Raw genomic sequence first — 25,720 nt, forward strand, 5'->3', positions numbered from 1 at the left:
TTTTTTTTAAAAAAATGCATAAATTTTACACTAGCCAAAAGTACTAATAATACACCAAAAAAATAAAATATGCTTCTTTTTGTCATGTCAATGTTTCAATTTCATATTTTTCACAAATTCTTTTTCTCTTAATATTGGCTTGGAGGTTTCTTGTCATTCTTTACTCACTTAACAAAAATTAAAAATTAGAAGAAATACCTTATATCCCCTTAATAAAATTAGAACTTTATCCAAAAGTAAAAAAAAAAAAATAATTTATTCATAAATGTTCTCGAAACACATTTACTTTGTTGAAGCTATCATTTATTTTTCTTAGATTTTTATGTATGCAAGTTCTTTTTAAGTTATATGATTTTGTATTTATAAGTAATTAATTCTTCAAACTAAATTTAGAGTCAAGTCTTTTGGTATCCCTACCTTTTGAATTTACTGTGTTGCTGCGAGAGGCCAACAGGTGAAGGGCTAATGGACTTTGTTCCAATTGGAATTATTTTTATTAAGGTGTTTATAATTCTTATGTTGTTGTACCAGTTTGAATTTTTATCATTCTAATTTATATATTGACTAATCAGATTTTGGACAAAGTTTTTTTTTTCTAAATTTAGGGTTTAAATTGAGTATCTGATTTTTTTTTTTAATTTGTTTGAGTAATAAATAAAATTTGATTTTTTAAAGAGATTTATAAATAATTTAGAATTCGAATTTAGAATATTGTCTATTAAGTTTTATAAATAAATTATGATGAATGAATATTATTTTTGAAATTTTTCTTTTTGTTCAAATTGATCGGCATAAAGTCAATATATACTACTTTGTAGTTTTTATACTTCAAATGCAATTTTCTAATATCAGTAATGTTCAATTAATAATTTATCTTGCTAGATTTTTCTCTATATAAGGAGACTAAATATATAATGACTTAAGTTCATTATGTTAGTAAAGTCATGTATTATTAAACTCAAAAATATTATGTTTGAAAAATATTAAAATAATTTTGGTGGTTATCTTTATTATTTTCAAACATATATATAAAGAATTAGTAGTGTGAAATTTGTTCTCTTTTAAAATTTGTATTATTAATTAAGATTCTAATTATCATTTGAGTTGATCAACTTTATTTTTTTAATTATTAATATTAATTGTATTGCTCATACTTTTTAACAAACTTGCATGGTTGTTGATAAGGATAAGAAGTTGAGTAATGTTGCATATCTTATATAAAGAGTGTTCACTGTTATGTTTATTTTGTTTTCATGAATGAATTTGGATATTGCTGATTTTCAGTTGTTGTTAGAATAATTCAATTCAATTAAATATATTGATGGATGTAATATACAAATATTATATTTAGTTAAAAAAATATGTGTTTTGTTTGAGTTCATAATAACATTATAATTTTTAGTTTTTTATCACAATTGTGCTTTAATTTGTCTTTTTTGTATTTGTATAAGTATATACTTTAAAATTATCTCTGTTATTTTTTATTTAATTAATGTAATAAGACGAGTTACTCAGAATTTAAGGTGAATATTATATTAAATAAATTAAAGATTTTTCATTCATTGTTTAATTAATATGTATACATTGTGCTGTATTTTTTTCTTGTATTATTTATAAATGCATGAAATAAAATTTATTTTATTTCAGCTAATCCTATTTACTCATTCTAATTACATAATCAAATTATTTATCTTTAATATCATGTAATAAAACCGTACAAGTGCACGGGGCATCAACTAGTATAAGGGAAAGACCCCAAACATCAGAATATACTAATTTAAGAGGTAGATGATAAACAATAATAGAACTAGCCAATGACAAGGTATGCATTTTAGCTCTAACACAATTATCACAAACACCATTGAAAGAAGAAGATTGAATCTTATTTATTGAATCATTACATTGAGTCAGAATATGTCTAACAATCTTAGCATTGGCATATCCTAATCGTTGATGCCATATGTCTAATAAAATTTCTCACGCTTTGAAGAAATTTTTCAAATCAGTATTTGGTAATATTCATTTAATCCCGCAAGAATAGTTGTTTTGTGTTCTTCAATGGTGATTGGTTCACCAAGAGTAGAGAGAGAATCAATGATTTTTTTTTTTTTTCAAATATAATTTAAAGCACTTAGAGCTAATTTCTTGATTTGTTTTAGTTGAGCTTTGAATCGTTTAATCTTGTACTTAGTTGATTCTACAAAATACTCCACAACCTTGCGCCAAGTCTGATGTGCAAACATGCAATCCACCATTTTGTTGGTGAATCCATCGTCCATTAAGTCAAGAAGGAAGGAGATGATGTTGTAATCTTCTTGCCTCAATCTCTTGTAAATCTGACTTTCAATTCCAACAATCTTATCAACCGTTGAAGCATATTGAGATGGGATGGAAGAGGATTGAAGATGGTGTTTAAGGTCCTGGCTCCTGATCGCAGCCAAGTTCTATTGTTATATGTTTTATGATTGTTTTCTCTAAGTTTGTTACTGATGGAATTCTAAAATTTTTTTAAAATGAATGAAGAAGTTGCAGCAATATTGTTATTCTATTGAGGATTGGTATTGGTTGATGTAGCAGTATTTATATGAACTATGGATCAAGATAACCTAGCTCTTGATACAATGAAAGGAACTTGAGAGTTTTCGAAAACTAAAGAACAATAACAAGTTTTCTTGGTGAAGAATTAATGACAATAAGAAAATTCAACGAAGAATTGTATGATATGATTGAATGCGCCTTACACACTACAGAGGAGAGACTAGTATTTAGAGGTTGTGACTAACCAAAAAGCTTGCTCAAGAATCAAGCTTAACAATCTTTAACAACCTATAGAATATTGCCACTCTTAACATAACTACCAATTGTATTAGTTACGTTTCCTTTATATATACTTTTTCGAACATGTTAATTGTCTCAAAATTTGTCTCTACTCATGCTATAAGCACATTAAAAATCAGTCACCAAGTCACTCGTTCGTATAAAATATATATTGAAATACAAAATACACATTAAAAATAAATTAAACATCATATATATTTATATATAAATACACTTTTTAAATTATTTTATTTACCTTAAATTCTAAATTTTAAATTATAAATTAAATTAGAAATTATAAACATAAATTTTAAAATTGATTAATATTTACTAATTGAAAAGTAATTTTTATACTTTCTCTAAATAATAATACTCTAATAACAACAATAAATGTTGTAGCTTTTTCCCCACAAGAAACCACTTTTGTTTAGTTATCAAACGTTATGCTATGTATTATTGTATGGAAAAATTTAGGGGCCAGCAACTTTGTTAAATTTTGGTCAGTATGTAACTAGCAAAAAAAAGTGAGTTATTAGATGAAATCTCATACCAATCTCACACCATTAAAACTATTATTGATGACTATTTGATGGCTACAAATCACAAAAATTGCTGCCGCTAACATTATTTTTATTATTGTATTATATAGAAAGTCAACCCCAATTTTGCATGAGATAAAGATAAGAAAATAGTGCAACAAATCTATCCGTGGTTCTAATTAAGTTCCAACTTTTGCTGCAGACCATGATAAATAATAAATGGATCTCCCAAAAGACATTTCAGAGGCAGAGAACTTTCTCCTTTCCAAATTCGAAATGTTGATTCCTTTGCAAATTTAAGAAAGGGATAGCCCATATATAAATGGTTGTCAAAATTCATTGTCAACATTATCCTTAATTGTGGCTATCACTATTATTGGCCAATGTGGACCGTATAAATAATGGCACCACTTTCTTCAAAGTGGGGTCAAATCTGACATTTCCATAAATCGCGCAAATTTAAAAAGAAAAATAAACGGCATATATAATTTGTTTGTGACAAATTTTACACCAACTTACAAAAAAAATTTGTTAACATGGATATTTAAAATCCATCCAAACCAAATAAAATCGATCAACTGAACAGACAAAATCGATAACTAAACAAATTAAAAACTAAAAAGAATGACATTTTACTGTTTTTTGGTTCGATTTAGTTTGATTTTTAATTTTAGTAGGAAAACTTTTAACTGAATTGAACCAAAATTTTTCGGAGTGTGTTTAATTTGTATTTTTATTTTCTGTATTTTTTATTTTTTAGATTTATGAAAAAAAAAGTAAAAACAATAAAAATAATAAAATTTTATTTTCTATTTTCACCACTTATTTTTACTTTTACCTCCATAAAATCTAGAAAATAAAAAATACTAAAAATAAAATCAAAAAATAAAAACGCAAACCAACTCCACTCTAAAAAACCTTAAACAAAATAAAGTAACCAAACCCCCTCCCCCTCCCAAAACGAGGATCACCACCCATTTAACATAGTCACCACAATTTTGAAGCCCTAACGCAGTAACGCTCCCAAAACTTCTCCCATACTCCAAACGGTTGGTGTCCTCTCATTCCCTGACACTGCCAAACAGCACTTTTGTGGAGGCGCATCCCTTTCTCTCCCTCCCTTCTTCATCACGCTTCTCTCTTTTTTGCGCAGCCCCTCCCTCCATTCCTCGTCGTCCTCCATGCAGAGCAGTCGCCGTCTACTCCACGCCTTTTCCTCCACGCACCAGTAGGCGCCGTTATCTTCCACGTTGCCGTCCTCAAGAATGGAGCTTATGAGTTAGGTTGGTTCAATTTTTGATTTAATTACTGTTCAACATATTTTGTTGTTGATTTGTTGTTATTGATTATTGTTCAACCTATTGAGTATTTGTTGATTTTTTTAAAATTGTTATTGAATATTTGTTCAACTTATTTTATTTTGTTGTGCTTCTGCTTCTGTTAATTTTTATATGATTCTGTGTTTATAATTTTGATTTTTAATTCTGTTTTTATGATTTTGTGAGTTATATAATTATGCAGTTAGATATCACTTCAAGTGAGAATATTGGCGACATAGGAGGAGCAATAGAAGATGGTATATTTGCCTTTTAATTTTAGATTTGTTTGCTTGAAAATGTTTTGCTGTTTTGCTAGAGAGAACACCAAAACGTGGTTGTCTTAGCTTGAAAAATTAAGGAAAATTAGTTTTTATTTTTTGTTGCTTTGTCTATTGAATTTTTCATAACTTTAATTGTCGCATTGCAATTTTTTTTGTCGTTAAATCTCATTGTGTCAAGAATTTTATTAGTTATTGTGTTGTATTATTTCATATTAAAACTTTATGAGATGTAGGACAAATTTTCGTTTGAATTGATTGAAATTTTGAATAAACCAAAATGAACCAAACCGAATTTAATTACTTAGTTTGGTTCAAATAATCTCAGTAAAAAATCGAATCAAACTAAATCGAACTATCAATATAAAATTAAATTAGATGGCTTTTTCTAAAAAAAAATTAAACCAAACTGAATCGCAAATATTTTTATATAAAATATGACTATTTAACAAGTTTGTTTATTGATCTTAAACTATGTTTTTAATCACATACCAACTTTCTTTAAGCATAATAATATTTTTTAAATCTTCTATGAAAATGATAGAAGATAATAATTATTGTTAAACACAATAAATTTTAGGATAAACAAAATAATTAATATATTTATAAAAAGCTTATTAAGATTCACTAACACCACAAAAAATTGAACCATCATTTAATAAATATTTTTAATAATTCTAATATCCCATAAAGTCAAAAAAAATATTTGTTTTGATTGGTGTAGAATGGATTAGTATCCACTAAGTCCAAGTAGGGAGGACTTAAGCACAGCTATTTGTATATGGAGAAATTGATGGAAACTATTGCTACAAGTGGGCAACAGGCAAATGGCAGATATGTCTATTTATAATCTATAACCCAATCAGAACATTCCACTAAAAAATCGCAAACAAATGTCAAACGTGGTCCTCTAGCTCTATTAAGGCAAATATGATCAAATATAGAAGGGGACTTTAAATTCTAAAGCTATATAGGTATAGCGTTGAGTTGGGAGTTGGGACAAAGTTGGGTGAGAATATAAATGGGCAAATCAGTTATTAAGAAATTTTTAGTCAAACATTTTAATTCTTAATAAATTTAATTATTAAATTAGGTTCGACGTTACCCAATTTATTAGCCCAGCCAAATATTTTGGTCCAAAAACAACCCTTCTTTTCTTGGACTTAGCCCCTCCTCCAGAACCCTTTCGATAAATATTTGCATTGAACAGATTATTTTTCCTTTACTTTTTATATTTTTTAGTAATTTTAATTTGTTTTTTTTTTTTTTCATCTGACAATCTTAATTTGAGATAAATTCAATCCAATATGATCATAAATAGGCTAAAAGTACAAATATATGTAATTTAAAAAACCTATGACTAGAGAATTAGACAAACAATAATTCGGATATGCTTGGCTAAGAGAATAAAATAAAAGAGTGAAAATATGTATCAATTGTTGCATCAAATTATTAACCATCATGTGATGATGTGTTTGTTTCTAACTTTCGATGTTATAGCCTGAACAAACTACTAATCCTTGCCATAGTTAATACTCCAGTTGTTTCCATCGCATCATTGTACAGTAGTATATATAATCATACTAGATAATCAATTAGAATATTAACTATTAGTTGGACTGTAAATAAATTAAAAAATTATCTAAAATAAAAATTTTTAAAAAATTCTTAAAATTAAAAAGAAAAAACGTCCAAAAGTAAATGTTGATTATTTCGCGGCATATAAAATTGATTTCCTAGGCTTTCTCGTTTATGTATATGTCGTTGGAATAAATTATTTTATTAACCAAATCATCTATAATCACAAAAAATATATGATAATGCGTAAACGTATCTTTATTTATAAAAATCAGGAATTATAGATCGGAGATTGATGGAAGAATTATCTCAGTCTTATTATTCTTTCGATCTTCCTCAACCAAAACTTTCTATATCCCTAATAGAGCTGAATTGTGACTATTGGAAAGAGCGACAAAGGTTTGGGGACGAAATCCTGAAAGTACTATTTATATTTAATCATGACACCCATTAAACTTTAAAATCTAAATAAAATATTATCTAAAGTCTAAAAGATAATATATCTAAAATCTAAAAGATAATTATCTAAAGAACAAAAAATAATATCTAATTTTATTCTCATTTAATTTTAAATTAAAAATAATTATAATTTATTAAATTTAGTATTTATAACAATAAATGAGATCACTATTATATAAGTCATTTAATTTAAAATAATATAATTTATAATTATAATTAATATATGTATTGTTTATAAATAAATTAAAAAATTAAAATAATTTCCTAACATATATATCACTATATCTAATATGATTAGATTTGTAATAATTTCATTAGAATTTAAAGGAAATAAGGTGAATTATGAAAATTGGCTATTGGTGTGGTGCGCGGTGGAATGGGGGCATGGGTTAGGAGGAACCAAATTGTCAAATAATTCAGAAACAAAATGAAACCTGGCAGTGGCACCCTGCACGGCTGCACCGCACACTTTAGAGCTTTTATCAGATCAGAATCACGTGGTGTGCCGTCCTACAAATTTGGGTGTATATGCTAATGGCAAAGCCTAGCTACCTTTTTGACATCACCATGCCCTTAGCCTTTAGGCCTTCCCTTCTTTATTTTAATTCTCGCTTTTTAGTTTTTTAGGCCCAACAACAGCGCTTAAAATTTGTTATATACTTATATGCCTTGATTTTCTGTGTAATACTCAAATGGAAATTTTAAATAAAATTCAGAAATATGAGGATAAACCGATAAACTTCTTCCAAAATACGAGAAGCATTTTTTAATAAATGTATTTTTTTACAGAATACAAAAAGTATTTTTATTTTTTTATTACTTAAAATACTTAACAATAATTAAAAAAATGCGCGGCGACATACCTTTGTGCTACAGCCCACTCCCCTCGTTAAAATTACATTATTATAATGTTTTATTTCAATCATAAATAATTAAATTCACACGCTTCATAATGAGAAATGATAAGAATCATAGGTATCGTGGTAGATTAATATGTGGCATTAATATAAATACAAGATGATCAGATCTGTAGGAACATCATTAATATGTGGCATTAGGGGTGTACCACACCGAAAATTAGCGCAAAATCGAATTGAAAATTATAACAATCGATTTGAAAATAAAAAATATTGGATTTTTTGGATTTTTTTAACAAAACCGATCGGTTTAGTTCTGTTTTTAGTTGATTTTATAAAATCGAATCGAATCAAATCGAATCGAAAATATACATACATTTTATTTTTATTGTTTTGGTATTTATCCCAACCCCCCTCTCTCCACGGCTCCACCCTAAGGCCCAAGTCACTCACCGTCTCAACTCTCTCAAGCTTTTAGCACTTTCCCTAATTTTAACTCCTCATTTTTATTTGTGAGTTCTCCATTCTTCGCTTCCCTGCTCGGCTTCTTCGTTCTCCTGCTCGGCTCCTCCATACCGCCTCGCCTCCTCCCTTCGTCAGTCTGACTTTTCCTCATCCACCGCCTCGTTGAAGAGGCATAAAGCAGGGAACCTCCAGTACAGAGATTTGCTGATAAGGTTTCTTAATTACATCTCAATTATTTTGAGCAAGTTTGTTTCTATCTACAAATGTCTAGTCTTGCAAACTTCATGCTTTGGGTGGTTAGTTTCAGTTATGTTTTCTTCATTTTTATATTGTCTTTCCCTCTCCCCCCTCCCCTTTTTTTTCAACTAGGATTTCTCATCCTTTTGTTCTTTGTGGCTGTATTATCCCCCCTTTTTTTATAAATCTTATGCTTTATCCTCTTCACTGAAAATAAGTACTAGCATTTTTTGCATCTTGTCTAGATCTCTATACAGAACTAGTAAATTAATATTATAAAATCTGTTTTGGTGCTCTCACATAATGGATTGGTCATTTAGATTGAACTATTCTTTTGACAAGGCACAACACTATATATTTACATATATAGTGTTAAATCTTTTTGGCTATGCTTCAAGCTTCACACGATTTTATATAAGATGTCCAGTAGTGTGTTAGAAACTGTACGGTAAGTCGGTTATGTAACACCCTACCATACTTAATCTTATGCTTAAGTCATAAGACTGAGTTAGTAAGGTATTACGACCTCTAAGAATAGTAATATATATATAATAATAGAGAAAAGATACTTAACTAGGAGCCTTGAAAAACGGGTAAAACAAAATCGCAAAACAAAAAGCGCAACGCTCAGGAAAGGATTACTTGCGTGCTAAGAAACCTAATAGGAACATGATAAAGTTAAGCAAAAGAATAAAGGAAAGCCAAGGAAATAGCATAACTAGCCCCTGACTTAGCCTGCGAAGCTAAGGCTGGCCAGAGGATATATATATATATACATATGAACATACATAGGTATCCCCAAAATATACCAAAATACCAAAATAAACTCCTATCTCTCCCTCAACCTCTAAGAGGAGCAGCATACATAAGTTTCTTGGAGAGTAAGCTAAATACATATATACATATATACAAATAGAAAACCAAAATACACCCAAGGACTACTTCGCTTTCCAGGATCCAGACGCCTAGCGAGGAGCCTCTCGATCTGCATCTGAAAAACAACAATACAATATGGAATGAGAACCGGAGGTTCTCAGCATGGTAAAAGTGCCACGCGCATAAGAAATACGGTCCTGAGAATGCCATGGGCAATCCTAGAACTCCGTTATACAATTATCCAACTTAATTACTAAACAGAAGCTATAACAGGGGTAGGTATTCTAAATCTACCTAACTTACTCAATTTCAATCCTAATCTAACACCAAACCATTTCTCCTTTTCCTCCATCCCTCCATCATTCACAATGCAACAGAAACAAGCAACCAAACAAGGTCACGCACAAGTAATAAGCAGATAGTACAAATAGCAAGTATAACAGATAGCAGGTGATATATATCAATTAGGCAAACCCAGGAAATGCATAGCAATCAAAACAAACAACTGCATATGATGCATGCCTGTCCTATGGCTGATGGGGCCCATCTGTCGGTTATCCAGCCAACCCGACAAGTCCGAAAACCTTAGACTGTCCCCCGTCGCGCATCCCCAAGAGTCTATGCATAGAGTTTACATTCAATCATCATATAAATCACTCAATGGGGGTTATCCATACCCGGGAATTTATACGTGCCCGGTTACCCTTACGACGTAGGGTTAACAGAGTATCGAGAATCGACCTGGAACACGTGGTGGCGAGCCACGGTTTTTACCCAGGGAAACTCGTATCTCAGATATCATCTTTCATAAGCCATTTCATAATCATAATCATTATTTAATCATTCATTAAGCCATGGCATGTTAACTCCTTTTATAAACAACCTCCCTTTCACATTTTTCATCATCATTCCCTTATAATTCATCTTAATTATCCTTTCTGCGTCCTGACCAAACTATTTATCAAACTCTTCTCAACCTTCTTATTATCGAATAATCTTAAAATCAACCCAACTCTAACATTAAATCAGTTTCAACCCAATTGCTATTCAATTCTAAGAGTTACAAGTATTGGAAGTTGATGCATAGCTTGCTGAAATCTGTTTCTTTTCAGTTTTGACCACCAATATTCAAAAATTCACAACTCCCAATCCTCAACTTTTAAATTCTGAAGTTTTAGAGAAATAAAGCAAGTTAATCAAATTTTATAACAAAATTAGTTTTGCTCCAAAAATCAACTCGTAGAAGTCGCAGCAAGACAAACAAGTTGCTGTCCTGTTTAACCTTTTCTGCTGCAGGACAGATTTAACAACCTAACTTTAAAAATTTGCCATAAATTGTATATTTAACAAAAAGGTCGCAAATTTTCCAGTTTAGTTCCTTATATTCCCAAGTTTATCCCAGACTTGGTCTCATGCAATTCTGATCATTACATAATTAGTTACAGCAAATGCAATACCACCACAACACAACTCTACACCCTTATTAACAAACACCAATCCTAATCCATCATAAATAAATATAAGAGCACACCATTAATAACTTCCACACCTCATAATTCCAATATATATAGCCACCAACAAATCTATTCCAACAACATTACAAGGCTAATCATTAAATAGAACAAACAATTCAACTTATCCTATGGTTCCTCTAACCTAAGTTTTCACAACACCGTAAATATTAAACGTGCGAAACTTAAACCATACCTTGGCCGATCACTTAATTCACCCAAGGCAGCCTCACAACTCAAAATCACAGCCCCTCCAAGCTCAATCAAATAGCCCCAAAGTAAGCCTTGTCACCAACAAAGCTCCAAGTAATCCAAATTCAAGTCCAATGCATAAACACCCTCTTAAACTACACCTAATACACATATATATGTTCCAATTCAGTTTTCTATTACCAAAAACAAGATTGAGCTAGGGTTAGGGTGTTCTTACCATACCCATATGCTCAATAGCTTGAGCCCACAAGTTCCGGAAGCTAACTTGAACCTAGAACATAGAAATTGGACAAGATTCACCATAGGTTTCCAAGTTTACCAAAGAAAGAGGGATAGGGATTCTGAACTTAATAGGAGGCTTACCAGTGAAATTGTTCGGATAGAAAAGTAGAGCTCGACGCGCTGAGCGTGTGGCCGCGAACAGTGCGGCGATCGGAGCCCGGACGGAGGAGTTATGGTGGATCAAAGGGTTAGGGTTTGAGAGCTTCTCTCCCTTTCCTCCAATTCTGTTTTGGCATTGCAGCAACTAATGAGGAAGAAGAAGGCTACTGTTTCCTTTATATTATGGGTCCGGTTGGACCCACGGGCTCGGTTCGGGCCCCGGTTCAACCGGTTCGGTCCTTCCGGTCCGATTTTGGGCCAAATTTTTCGAAAGTGATATCAAAATTCTCGTTTTGCCGAGCTCTATCCTATTTTGATATTAGTTTTGCATATTTAATTTTCCTATCAAAAATTCAATTTATTGACTAATTATATACCGATTTTAGCGGGGTTTACATCCTACCCACCTAATTAGGAATTTTGTCCTCAAAATTCAGAGTGCGTTACCTGAATGGAGGTGTGGGTAGTCCTTCCGCATCTCTATCTCAAGCTCCTAGGTATATTCTTCAATACCAGCCCAACACCAAGCTACTTTCACTAAGAAAGTCTCTTTCCCGTGTAAACGACACATATATATGTTCCAATTCAGTTTTCTATTACCAAAAACAAGATTGAGCTAGGGTTAGGGTGTTCTTACCATACCCATATGCTCAATAGCTTGAGCCCACAAGTTCCGGAAGCTAACTTGAACCTAGAACATAGAAATTGGACAAGATTCACCATAGGTTTCCAAGTTTACCAAAGAAAGAGGGATAGGGATTCTGAACTTAATAGGAGGCTTACCAGTGAAATTGTTCGAATAGAAAGGTAGAGCTCGACGCGCTGAGCGTGTGGCCGCGAACAGTGCGGCGATCGGAGCCCGGACGGAGGAGTTATGGTGGATCAAAGGGTTAGGGTTTGAGTGCTTCTCTCCCTTTCCTCCAATTCTGTTTTGGCGTTGCAGCAACTAATGAGGAAGAAGAAGGCTGCTGTTTCCTTTATATTATGGGTCCGGTTGGACCCACGGGCTCGGTTTGTGCCCCGGTTCAACCGGTTCGGTCCTTCCGGTCCGGTTTTGGGCCAAATTTTCGAAATTGGTATCAAAATTCTCGTTTTGACGAGCTCTATCCTATTTTGATACTAGTTTTGTATTTTTAATTTTCCTATTTAAAATTTGATTTATTGACTAATTATTTTCCGATTTTAGCGGGGTTTACAGGTTACCAGACGGTTCAAAGATGTTTGCTGGGTGTGAAGGTGGGTTCCAGCCTCGATCTGGGTCCGGGCGTGAATGGCGGGTGCAGACGATTTCCCGAGCTCTTCGTGAGGAGAGGGGTTCTCACCTACAAGGACACTCCGACGCTCTAGTCAGAAAATGTGCAGGTGATAAAGGAGTAAAGGATATGATGACGTACCTTGGGGGAGGGGTAGGACCCTCCCCTTATATATCTTGTCAATAAGGCGGGCCCCACAGGGGGAGGCCTCCTTCCAGAAAGCTTCCTTTCCTGCAGCTGTCATGCAGCTAGCAGCAGGGGCGCGTGTCCAGGTCGCAAGATCGGACGGGTTGTGTGCGCCGATCCGATCGCATAGATTGGGTCGTCAGTGGGCCGGGTCGGCCACCAAGCTAGCTAGGCCGGGCCGTAACAGTGCCCCCAACACGCCAGCTATGGTCGTGAGCGCCGTTGGTGGCGTGTTTTGTTTTCTCTTTCATGTGTCATTGCTTGGTTAGTCATCCGCATGGAGGACGCGCCTTCTTCATGCGTGAGTGCCTGTTCGTTACTGGGGAACGTCTTTTAGTCGCCTCGTTTTTCGCGTCGAGCATTTAATGCTCTTAATGGGCAATTCGAAACCCCACAAGCAAAGACTATTTTGCCCCTGCTCTTCGCACTTCTTAGAGTTGGTTTCTTTTCAGTTTCCCTTTGGTTTCCTTTTAGTTCCATTGCACTGCCTGCGTCTCCTTTTCTTTCTCCATTCTCTTCCCAAAATCTTTATTGTGAGCCCCTGCTTTGTCCGGATCATTCTCAGTTTTTCGATCCCCTTTTATCATCGTCATTATCCTAGTAAGCTCCCTATTTCTCTTCCTGGCATTGGTGTAGTGTTGTTTATTTTCGTTGTTCATCTTCCTGATTTTGCATGTACGTTGCACTCTTGATATGAATTGCATATTTGTTGGCTTTTTAGCATTAGGTAGATACTGTAGGGGGGTTACCATTCTAGGATTTTACTTTCCTGGCCTTGCTCTTGGCTATAGATTTATACCATGTTTTATTATAGTTGTTGAATAGGTGAATTATAGTTTCCTGGTATTAGTACCGGCTTCCCGGCCTCTTAGACTGATATTGGGTGGTGCCCTCACTGTAGGTATGGCCCAGCGTCCCATCGTGAGGGTCGTGAGACCGGCGCCCTATGACCGATATGCTTGGGTGACTTCAGATGTGAAGGAAATCCCAAATCAAATGTCCCTGGAGGAACTTACCAAGTTCCGACGAGCTGATTACCTTTGTGGAGGAATTGACGAGGAGGCAAATTATGAAGTTTTTGTTCCTGCCAATAACTAACGAATATTCAAATTAAACCTGCACTCTCCCCAGGTCCAGGATTGGATGTGGTTGTACAAGGCCATGTTTACTCGCCTGGGAGTTTGCCTCCCCTTCTCCCCCTTTCAAATGGCGCTACTTAACTTTTGTGACGTGGCACCATCTCAATTGCATCCGAACAGTTGGGCCTCCATCCGCTGTTTCGAGATGGTGTGTGAGCATTTGGAGTTGCCGGTCTCCATTGAAGTGTTTTTTTTCTTTTTACTTTAACGAATCCTTCGAAAGAGGGGAGGGCTAAAAAGGGCTTCATGTCCTTTCGGGCGGCCCAAGGTCGCAGGATCTTCGGCATATTCGAAGATTCCTATCATGGTTTTAAGGATAAATATTTCAAGGTCCGCCCGGCTGAAGGTCGGCATCCCTTTTGGTTGACGTTAGAAGGGAGCGTCGCATACCGACTTACTGGAGTTTCGGGGCGGGAGCTAACGCCTTTACTAAAATAACGTATAAAGGGTTATCTCCTGAGAACAAGAGGGTTGCCGACGTATTGTTGGCTGTTTTTGGGAAGAATCTCGTTAACCCTCTTCTCCTTATAGGTGATCGGGTCATTGCTAGGAATTATATATGTGAGTAGCCATCTGGCAATTTACCTATGTTTACCCTTGTCCTCATTTATCCATCCGATTTGACGACTAATTGGCTTTCGTGTTTTGTTGCAGTGTCAATGTCTGCGAAAGTGATAGGACTCGATGCTTTGTTCAACACTTTCTTGGCTGACGGTAGCGACGATGACTCCGCTACCCCTGCCCAGGAAGTGCCGTCGGACAACGTCATTGAGCCTGAGGTCCAGTCCCAACCTACCCAGGGTGAGGGGGCCAGAACCAGCACCGCTTCGAGTCCTCAGCCGGAGGCAGGGGGTGGTTCGGGACCCCGACGAGAGGTGGAGCCCAGAAGTTGAGGAGGAGGGCGACAATCCAAGGAAAGGGAAGTCGTCTTCCAGTCCTGAGGTTGAGGTGTTGGTTGACAATCCAAGGAAAAGGAAGCCGTCTTCCAATCTTGAGGGGGTTCTTACCGTTATGGAGAAGAACTTTGATGCCGGGCACTTTATCGATTCCCAACTGCTTCCTGGCACAGAGGACTTCTTCTATGGTGGGACCTCGCTTCGCAAGCGAGATGGATGTACCGCACTTTGCTCCGGAGAGCAGCTATAGCGAGAAAGGCTGAATCTGCCTTGGCAGGAACGTGGTCTCTGGAAGCGAAGCTTGAATCCTCTGTCAAGGCTAACACCAAGTATAGAGATGAGGTGAAGCTGCTTCGGAAGCAACTTGCTGCTGCCGAGGAGAGGGCCAAGACAGCCGAGGAGAAGGTCAAGGTTGCTGAGGAAGAAGTAAAGACTGCTAAGGAAAAGGTCAAGACCACTGATGCTTCCATAGCGCGTCTTACCGAGCGAGAGCCTACCCTGGAAAGTCAACTTAATACTGCTCAAGGTCGGGTGGTTGTGCTAGAGAAGGAGCGCGATGAGGCCCTCTCGTCGGCCAAGACGGCCCAGGGTGAAGCTGCTGAGTTTAAGAAGAAGTATAAAGACACCATGAAGCAGGGTAAGAGTGCCATCTTGATGACTGAGGAGGCCCTCAAGGCTCCAGTGAAGCTGCTGGCTCCTGATTTTGATACTTCGGCTGTTGGCATTTTCAAGACTATTAGGGATGGCAAGATTGTTGACATGCCGAAGAAGTAACTTGTTTTTTTGTGACTTGTAAACTTTGTAATCCTTTTAAACTATTTGAATCTGTTTGCCGCTTGGTCGGCATGTAACAAACCGCTTGTTTCCCGCCTTGTCGGTGATAATTTTTCTTTGTGTTCTTTTACTGTTTTGTTGGTATTAGCTATTTGCTCATGAACATTTTACCGTCTCGCTGGTAATTGGTGAAGCCAGGTCGTGGCTTTTATCGTATTAGTAGCCGCATACTATGGCGTTCGTTACTTTCGTGGTTCTCGGGGTGATCAGTCCGGGGCACCGTGACGTTATGAAATTGCTTACTCGTCGTGGATGCTTAATTAATAATAATGAATGCGAAAAGGAGATGGCAAGTAGTAGATAAATAGTGGTGGCAAATGGTCTAAATATAAAATGATAACAAATATATGACAAGGGAAACAATCTAACATAAAGTAACGTCTTACTAAGCCAGCTGGAATGGCAGGTTGCTCGTCCGGTCGGCGGGTTTGGATCTAGGAATAGAATCTTCTCAGATTGCTCGCGTTCCACGTTCTCGGGACTTCCTTGTCGTCCAGCCATTCCAACTTGTAGGCACCATTGCCGATCACCTCTTTCACCCTGTATGGGCCTTCCTAGTTCGCCGCTAGCTTTCCTTCCCCCGGTGTCAGGAGTCCAATATCGTTACGCCTTAGGACCAGGTCGTCTCGTTCAAACTCTCTCTTGAGCACTTTGGTATTGTAGCGCACGGCCATTCTTTGTTTTAGCACCGATTTTGACAAATGGGCCATCTCCCTGGCCTCGTCTATCAAATCCTTTTCCACAGCTTTCTCAACTCCACCCAAGAGTAGCCGTGGGCTCGGCTCACCGATCTCCACAGGTATTATTGCCTCTACCCCATATGTGAGTTGGAAAGGGGTCTCCCCGGTAGATGACTGCTGGGTTGTGCAGTAGGACCAAAGGACTGAAGCTAACTCGTCTGCCCATGCTCCCTTTTTCTGGTCAAGTCGCTTTTTGAGGCCCTGCAAGACGACCTTGTTTGCAGCTTCAACTTGACCGTTGGTCTGGGGATGTTCGACTGATGAGAACTTTTGCCTTATGCCCAAGCCAGCAAGGATTTCTCCGAATTTCTTATCAGCAAACTGCGTCCCGTTATCCGAGATGACGACTTCCAGGATTCCAAACCTGGCTATTACCTGCCTCCACATAAACTTCCGACAGTTTGCCGAGGATATCCTAGCCAACGGCTCGGCCTCTATCCACTTTGTATAATAATCAATGGCCACTATTAGGTACTTTACCTGCTTTGGCCCGATTGGGAAGGGTCATAACAGGTCGATTCCCCATTGCGAGAAAGGTCGGGAAGCCGTTAGTAGGCTCAGCTCGGCCACTGGCGCTTGGTGGAGGTTGGCGTTCTCCTGGCACCTTCTGCACCTTTTCACGAATTCTTTAGAATCCGCCATCATAGAGGGCCAGTAATAACCGGCTCTGACGAGCTTTCTGGCTAAAGCCTTCCCCCCGATGTGGTGATCACAACATCTTTCGTGGACTTCTCTGAGCACATAGTCCGTTTGGTCGGGACGCAGGCATTTTAACAGGGGTTGGCTAAGGCCTTTCTTAAACAACTGGCCTTGTATGATTGCGTACTTGGCCGCTTCTCGCCTTACGGTCTTTGCCAACTTCTCATCACTAGGAAGTTTGCTGCTTTCCAGGAAATCGGTGATTGGGTCAATCCAGGAGGGATTTGCCTGGGATAAATGCAAAGTCACTGCCGGTTCTTTTACCAAACCTTGAATGAGAGATCAGTTCCCCGTTCCTGGCTTTGTGCTCGCCAGTTTTGATAGGAGGTCTGCCCGCATGTTTCTCTCTCTGAGTACATGTTGCACCGTGACTTCTTCGAATTGCTTGCTCAACTCCTTGACTTTTTCCAAGTACTTCTGCAATAGCGAATCTCTGGCTTGATATGTCCTATTGATCTGCGAGGTCACGACCTGCGAGTCGCTACATACTTCTAGCCTTGTGGCTCCGACCTCTCTTGCTAGGACTAGGTCGCCCAGCAGGGTCTCGTATTCGGCTTGATTGTTTGACACGGGGAATTCAAACTTGACTGATTGCTCATATACGACTCCAGTTGGATTTTTCAGGATGATCCCTGATCCTCCGAATGTTTGGTTGGATGCTCCATCCACATGGAGCTTCCACCGTGTGTTCGGTGTCTCGATACGGTTTCCTGTTACTTCTACTAGGAAATCAGCCATAGCTTGAGCTTTAATCGCATGCCTGAGTTCGTATTGCAAGTCGTATTGAGACAGCTCAATGGCCCAGGTCATCATCCTTCCCGCCAGATCAGGTTTCTAGAGCACCTGGCGTATTGCTTGGTCCGTCCTAACGATGACCTGGTGTCCTTGGAAATATTATCGCAGCCTTCGGGAGGAGGTCAGGAGTGTATATGCTAGCTTCTCCAGCTTACTGTACCTCAGCTCCGCTCCTTGCAATGCTTTACTTACAAAATAAATTGGCTGCTGGACCTTTCCTTCCTCTCGTACCAAGACCGTTGCCAGCGCCTCGTCAGTTATTGCCAAGTATAGGTATAGTGCTTCTCCGCCCTTAGGCTTCTCGAGGACAGGCGGTGCCGATATTATCTCCTTGAAGTGCTCGAAGGCCTCTTCACACGCCGGAGTCCACTCGAACACAATCCCCTTCTTCATCAAGTTGAAGAAAGGCAGGGCTTTGGCTGCTGACGCACCGAGGAAACGGGATAGCACAGTGAGTCTCTCCACCAACCTTTGGACATCTTTCACACATCCCGAGCTCTTCATTTGTAGGATTGCTTCACATTTCTTCGGGTTGGCCTCTACTCCTCTTTGGGTTATCATAACCCCAAAAACTTCCCAGCTTCCATGGCGAAGGCACACTTGAGCGGATTTAGCCTCACGCCGTGTCGTCGGACGGCGGCGAACACGTTCTCCAGGTCACAGATGAGGTCCTCAACTTTGGTGGTCTTGACCAGAATATCATCTACATACACTTCAACCATCTTGCCGATAAGGTCTTTGAATATCCTATTCATCAGCCTCTGGTACGCAGTCCCTGCGTTCTTCAACCCAAACGACATCACCTTGTAGCAGTATGTTCCTCTTGGTGTTATAAACGCCATCTTCTCTTCGTCTAGCTGGTGCATTGGTATCTGAGTGTACTCAGAATAGGCATCCATGAAACTCAGATATCGGTACCCTGCCACCGCATCAACAAGAGCATCAATGTTGGGGAGGGGGAAGGAATCTTTGGAACATGCTTTGTTAAGATCGGAGTAATCCACGCACATTCTCCACTTTCCGCTGGGCTTTTTGACTAAAACTACATTCGACAGCCAGGTCGAGTAGTCGAGTTCACGGATAAAACCCGCTTCAAGTAGGCTGGCCACCTCTTCCACCCTTCTCAGGACATTTTCCTTCTTCTTTGAGCCACTGGCTTGGCCTCTGCCCTCACGGCTAGGAAGTGTGACATGAACCGGGGGTCTATGCCCGGTATGTCGGTTGGCGTCCAAGCGAACAGGTCACCGTTAGCTCTTATAATTTCCACCAAAGGTTCTTTCAAATCATGGGGCAGGTTTCTGTTCACGAAGGTGAACTTTTCCTCCGAGTCGCCGATTGTAAATTTTTCGAGGTCCCGTTCAGGCTCCGGCCTGGGTTTGTCATCAACCCTGGTGTCCAGGTCGGCGAGAAAAACACCGGATGCTTCTTTGGATTTCTTCCTTAAGGAGAGGTTGGCGTTGTCGCACGCGACCGCCACTTCCAAATCTCCCCTGATGGAGCCTACGGATCCATCATCAGCAACAAATTTCATCAACAGTACCTTGGTGCAAATCACCGCTCCAAACTCGTTGATAGTTTTCTTTCCTAAGATGAGGTTGTAGGCCATGGAGTCTCTCAGGACAACGAACTCCGCCATTAGGGATCTCTTCCCCCGGCCTCCGCCTATGGAGATCGGGAGGGAAACTACTCCATCAGGCTTGATGAAATTATCCCCTAGACCGACCACGCCATGTTGGTGGCCCCTCAAGTCGGCATCCCATAGGCCCAAAGCATCAAACACATTATGGAACATGATGTTTGAATCAGCTCCCGTATCTACCAGGATCTGTTTCACTATGCCGGTTCCTACCCTAGCTGTAATCACCATCGGAGGGTTCTCCGTCACGTCATCAACCCATTGGTCTTCGGGGCCAAATGATTTCGACGGTACCCTCCGGGCGCATGGCATGGAGCCTGAGGACATAGATAAGACTTTGGCGTCCTTCTTGCTAGTCGACTTCGATCTTGGGGGAGCATCTCTACCGACTACCACATTTACCACAATGAGGCCGCGCTCATTATCCTCCTCGGGCTCTCGCCTCTGTTTTACAGCACGGCCTTTGTCTTCGCTGGATCGATCATGATCCCGCCTCCATGGTTCCTTGATAAGGTGGGAGAATTCGGCCAACTTTCCTTCCTGAATGGCCTGTTCCATAGCGTCCTTCAGGTCGAAGAAGTCTTGGGTCTTGCGGCCATAGCCCTTGTGGTAGTCGCAATAAAGGCTTTTGTTTCCTTTCGTCCTGTCCTTGAGTTGTCGGGGCTTTGACAAGATGCCCTTGTCTGTGATCTGTTGATAGACTTCAATGATTGGAGCTGCTAGGGGGTGTAGTTGGTGAATTTTCCTACCCGGGGAAGGGTTTGAAGGTTTTAGCAGGCGCTCCGTCTTTGGAGTGCTCCTTTGACCTTTCCCTGCTACCGGGCGGGCGAACACTTGAGTAGGCGGGCTGCCGCTTATTGGCCGCGACAACCTGGTTGACTTCCTCATCATTGATGTACTCCCTGCCGACATTTTGAATCTCTTGCATTGTCCATATAGGCTTGGTGGTAAGATACTTTCTGAAATCCTCATTCAGTAATCTGTTTGTCAAGCACAAGCTGGCCACCGAATCGGGTTGGCCGTCGATCTCTGAACACTCGTCGTTGAACCTGTCCAGGTACTTCTGAGTCAGCTCGCCGATCCTTTGAGTTACCCCCAGCAAATTAATCGGGTGCTTTGCCTCAGTGATTCTTGTGGTGAATTGAGCCAAGAAGGCCCAACTAATGTCGGCCAAGGTGGTTACAGAGCCCTGGGAAAGGGCGTTGAACCGACGAATTTCCGGCCCTGATAAGGTTATAGGGAAGGTGATGAGCGGATAATTTATACGCTTTTTGGCATTGTTTTTACATAGTTTTTAGTGTGATTTAGTTAGTTTTTAGTATATTTTTATTAGTTTTTAATTAAAATTAAAATTTCTGGACTTTACTATGAGTTTGTGTGTTTTTCTATGATTTCAGGTATTTTCTAGCTGAAATTGAGGGACTTGAGCAAAAATCAGATTCAGAGGTTGAAGAAGGACTGTAGATGCTGTTGGATTCTGACCTCCCTGCACTCAAAATGGATTTTCTGGAGCTACAAAACTCCAAATGGTGCGCTCTCAATCGCGTTGGAAAGTAGACATCCAGGGCTTTCCAGAAATATATAATAGTTCATACTTTGCCTGAGTTTAGACGATGTAAACTGGCATTGAACGCCAGTTCCATGCTGCATTCTGGAGTCAAACGCCAAAAACAGGTTGCAAAGTGGAGTTAAACGCCAGAAACAGGTTACAAACTGGCGTTCAACTCCAAGAAAGACCTCTACACGTGTAAAGCTCAATACTCATCCCAAGCACACACCAAGTGGGCCTCGGAAGTGGATTTCTGCATCATTTACTCATTTCTGTAAACCCTAGTAACTAGTTTAGTATAAATAGAACTTTATACTATTGTATTTAGATCTTGGGATCTTTTGATCAGTTTTATGCTATCTTAGACTTTCATGGGGGCTGGCCATTCGGCCATGCCTGGACCATTATCACTTATGTATTTTCAACGGTAGAGTTTCTACACACCATAGATTAAGGTGTGGAGCTCTGCTGTTCCTCAAAGATTAATGCAAAGTACTACTATTTTTCTATTCAATTCAACTTATTCCGCTTCTAAGATATTCATTCGCACTTCAATATGATGGATGTGATGATCGTGACAATCATCATCATTCTCACTTATGAACGCGTGCTTGACAACCACCTCCGTTCTACCTTAGATTGAATGGATATCTCTTGGATATCTAATACAGGGGACCGAGTCTGAGATATTAGAGTCTTAGTGGTATAAGTTAGAACCCATGGATGGCCATTCTTGAGATCCGGAAAGTCTAAACCTTGTCTGTGGTATTCCGAGTAGGATCCAGGAAGGGATGGCTGTGACGAGCTTCAAACTCGCGAGTGCTGGGCGTAGTGACAGACGCAAAAGGATAGTAAATCCTGTTCCAGTATGATCGAGAACCGACAGATGAATAGCCGTGTCGTGACAGAGCATCTTGGACCATTTTCACTGAGAGGACGGGAAGTAGCCATTGACAACGGTGATGCCCAACATACAGCTTGCCATGGAAAGGAGTAGGAAGGATTGGATGAAGACAGCAGGAAAGCAGAGGTTCAGAGGGACGAAAGCATCTCTATATGCTTATCTAAAATTCTCACCAATGAATTACATAAGTACCACTATCCTATTTTATATTTTATTTATCTTTTACTTATCAATTCATAAAATCAGTTTAATCCGCCTGACTGAGATTTACAAGGTAACCATAGCTTGCTTCAAGCCGATAATCTCCGTGGGATCGACCCTTACTCACGTAAGGTTTATTACTTGGACGACTCAGTGCACTTGCTGGTTAGTTGTACGAAGTTGTGAAACAGAATTAAGAACATGAACGTGCATATTGAGTTTTTAGCGCCGTTACCAAGGAAGGAATGATCACGATTTCGCACACCAAGTTTTTGGCGCCGTTGCCGGGGATTGTTCGAGTTTGGACAACTTACGGTTCATCTTGTTGCTCAGATTAGGTAACTTTCTTGTCGTTTTCTTTTCAAAAAAAATTTATAAAATCATAAAATCAAAAATATTTTTTGTGTTTCTTGTTTGAGTCTAGAGTCAAGTTTTATGTTTGGTGTCAATTGCATCTTTTTAATTTTCTAAAAATTATTTTCAAAAATTTCATGCATTGCATTCTTCATGATCTTCAAGTTGTTCTTGGCCAGTCTTCTTGTTTGATCTTCATATTTCCTTGTTTTGTGTCTTTTCTTGTTTTTCATATGCATTCTTGAATTATTAATGTCTAAAGAACAAAAATTTTTTAAGTTTGGTGTCTTGCATGTTTTTTTTTCTTGAAAATTTTTTCAAAAAAAAAGGTTCTTGGTGTTCATCTTGACATTCAAAGTGTTCTTGGTGTTCATCTTGACATTCATAGTGTTCTTGCATACATCATTTGTTTGGATCCAAAACTTTCATGCATTGAGTCTTTGGGTTGTTTTTCTCTTTCTTCATTGAAAATTCAAAAATAAAAAAAATATCTTTCCCTTTTTCACTCATAATTTTCGAAAATTTGATTTGATTTAGTCAAAAATTTTTAAAATTTAGTTATTTCTTATGAGTCAAATCAAATTTTCAATTTAAAAATTTTATCTTTTTCAAATCTTTTTCAAAAATCAAATCTTTCTCATTTTTCTTTGATAATTTTTTAAAATTCCAAAATGATTTTCAAAAATATTTTTCTTATTTTTATTCCATATTTTCGAATTTAAAGCTAACAATTAATGTGATTGATTCAAAAATATTAAGTTTGTTACTTGCCTAGTAAGAAAAGTTCAATCTTTAAACTCTAGAATCATATCTTTTTAGTTTCTTGTTAGTCAAGTAATCAACATTAATTTTCAAAATTAAATATTTTTAAATTTCTTTTTCAAATCTTTTTCAATCAATCTTATCTTTTTGTTTCAATCACATCTTTTTAAATTTCAATCACATCTTTTTCAAAATCAATTTCAAAATCTTTTCTAACTTCTTATCTTTTCAAATTGATTTTCAAATCCTTTTCAATCAATCTTATCTTTTTGTTTCAATCATATCTTTTTCAAAACTACCTAACTAATTATCTCTCTAATTTTCGAAAATTCCTTCCCCCTTTTTCAAATTTCTTTTTTATTAACTAATTGTTTTAATTTTTAATTTAACTTGATTTCAATTTTAATTTTTGAAATTTAACTTTAAATTTTATTTTTAATTTAATTAATTTTCGCAATTCCCTCTCTCTCATCTCCTTCTAATTATTTATTTATTTATTTATTTATTTATTTATTTATTTACTAACACTCCTCTTTATCTCAAAATTCGAACCCTCTCTTCCCCTTGGTATTTGAATTTCTCTTCTTCTATTCTTCTATTCTTATACTCACATAAAGGAATCTCTATACTATGACATAGAGGATTCCATATTTTCTTTTCTGTTTTCTTCTTTTTCATATGAGCAGAAACAAGGATAAGAACATTCTTGTTGAAGCTGATCCTGAACCTGAAAGGACTCTGAAGAGGAAGCTAAGGGAAGCTAAAGCACAACTCTCTGGAGAAAATCTGACAGAAACTTTCGAAAAAGAAGACAACATGGCCGAAAATAATAACAATGCAAGGAAGATGCTTGGTGACTTTACTACACCTAATTCTAATTTACATGGAAGAAGCATCTCAATCCCTGCCATTGGAGCAAACAATTTTTAGCTTAAACCTCAATTAGTTTCTCTAATGCAACAGAACTGCAAGTTTCATGGACTTCCATCTGAAGATCCTTTTCAGTTCTTAACTGAGTTCTTGCAGATCTGAGATACTGTTAAGACCAATGGGGTTGATCCCGAGGTCTACATGCTTATGCTTTTCCCGTTTGCTGTAAGAGACAGAGCTAGAGTATGGTTGGACTCTCAACCTAAAGATAGCCTGAACTCTTGGGATAAGCTGGTCACGGCTTTCTTAGCCAAGTTCTTTCCTCCTCAAAAGCTTAGAGTGGATGTTCAAACCATCAGACAAAAAGAAGGTGAATCCCTCTATGAAGCTTGGGAGAGATACAAGGAACTGACCAAAAAGTGTCCTTCTGACATGCTTTCAGAATGGACCATCCTGGATATATTCTATGATGGTCTGTCTGAGCTATCAAAGATGTCACTGGACCATTCTGCAAGTGGATCCATTCACCTAAAGAAAACTCCTGCAGAAGATCAAGAACTCGTTGACATAGTTGCAAATAACCAGTTCATGTACACTTCTGAAAGGAATCCTGTGAATAATGGGACGCCTATGAGGAAGGGAGTTATTGAAATTGATACTCTGAATGCCATATTGGCTCAGAATAAAATATTGACTCAGCAGGTCAATATGATCTCTCAGAGTTTGAATGGATTGAAGGAATCATCCAACAGTACTAAAGAGGCATCTTTTGAAGAAGAAGCTTATGATCCTGAGAACCCTGCAATAGCGAAGGTGAATTACATGGGTGAACCTTATGGAAACACCTATAATCCCTCATGGAGAAATCATCCAAATTTCTCATGGAAGGATCAACAAAATCCTCAACAAGGCTTTAACAATGGTGGAAGAAACAGGTTTAGCAATATGGTGCACGAATTGTGAATCACACTTTTCACAACTCGTACCACTAACTAGCAAGTGCACTGGGTCGTCCAAGTAATACCTTACGTGAGTAAGGGTCGAATCCCACGGAGATTGTTGGTTTGAAGCAATCTATGGTTATCTTACAATTCTTAGTCAGGAAGTCAATTTTATTTATCAGTTGAATTGCGAATAAACAAGAGAGTATGGGTTAAAGGTTACTAGTTATGCAGTAATGGAGAATATGTTGGAGTTTTGGAGATGCTTTGTCTTCTGAATCTCTGCTTTCCTTTGTCCTTTGATTCACGCACGCACGTCCTTCTATGGCAAGCTGTGTGTTGGGGCATCACCGTTGTCAATGGTTACATCCCCTCCTCTTGTGAAAATGGTCCAAATGCTCTGTCACAGCATGGCTAATCATCTGAGGTTC

At 38.0% G+C, this 25,720-nt stretch overlaps 1 protein-coding gene and 2 long non-coding RNA genes across 4 annotated transcripts; 1 reads left to right on the forward strand and 2 right to left on the reverse strand.

Annotated features, from left to right (window-relative positions):
* Positions 4,282-5,053, forward strand: LOC107622011. Its single transcript, XR_001616027.2, has 2 exons — positions 4,282-4,639; positions 4,878-5,053. It is a non-coding gene; the product is annotated as an uncharacterized LOC107622011 (long non-coding RNA).
* Positions 9,509-11,664, reverse strand: LOC107622058. 2 transcript variants are annotated; one of them, XR_002356344.1, is made up of 4 exons: positions 11,513-11,664; positions 11,367-11,420; positions 11,133-11,289; positions 9,509-9,540 (listed from the first exon to the last, which is right to left on the reverse strand). It is a non-coding gene; the product is annotated as an uncharacterized LOC107622058 (long non-coding RNA). The 2 variants fall into 2 exon arrangements; XR_001616049.2 differs by lacking the exon at positions 9,509-9,540 and having other exon boundaries at positions 10,599-11,289.
* Positions 16,393-16,965, reverse strand: LOC107620589 (uncharacterized protein K02A2.6-like). Its single transcript, XM_016322723.1, has one exon. It carries the CDS (start codon positions 16,963-16,965, stop codon positions 16,393-16,395), a length of 573 nt encoding a protein of 190 aa, XP_016178209.1.

The sequence above is a fragment of the Arachis ipaensis genome, chromosome B10 (genome assembly GCF_000816755.2).
Source record: "Arachis ipaensis cultivar K30076 chromosome B10, Araip1.1, whole genome shotgun sequence".
Taxonomy (NCBI): Eukaryota; Viridiplantae; Streptophyta; class Magnoliopsida; order Fabales; family Fabaceae; genus Arachis; species Arachis ipaensis.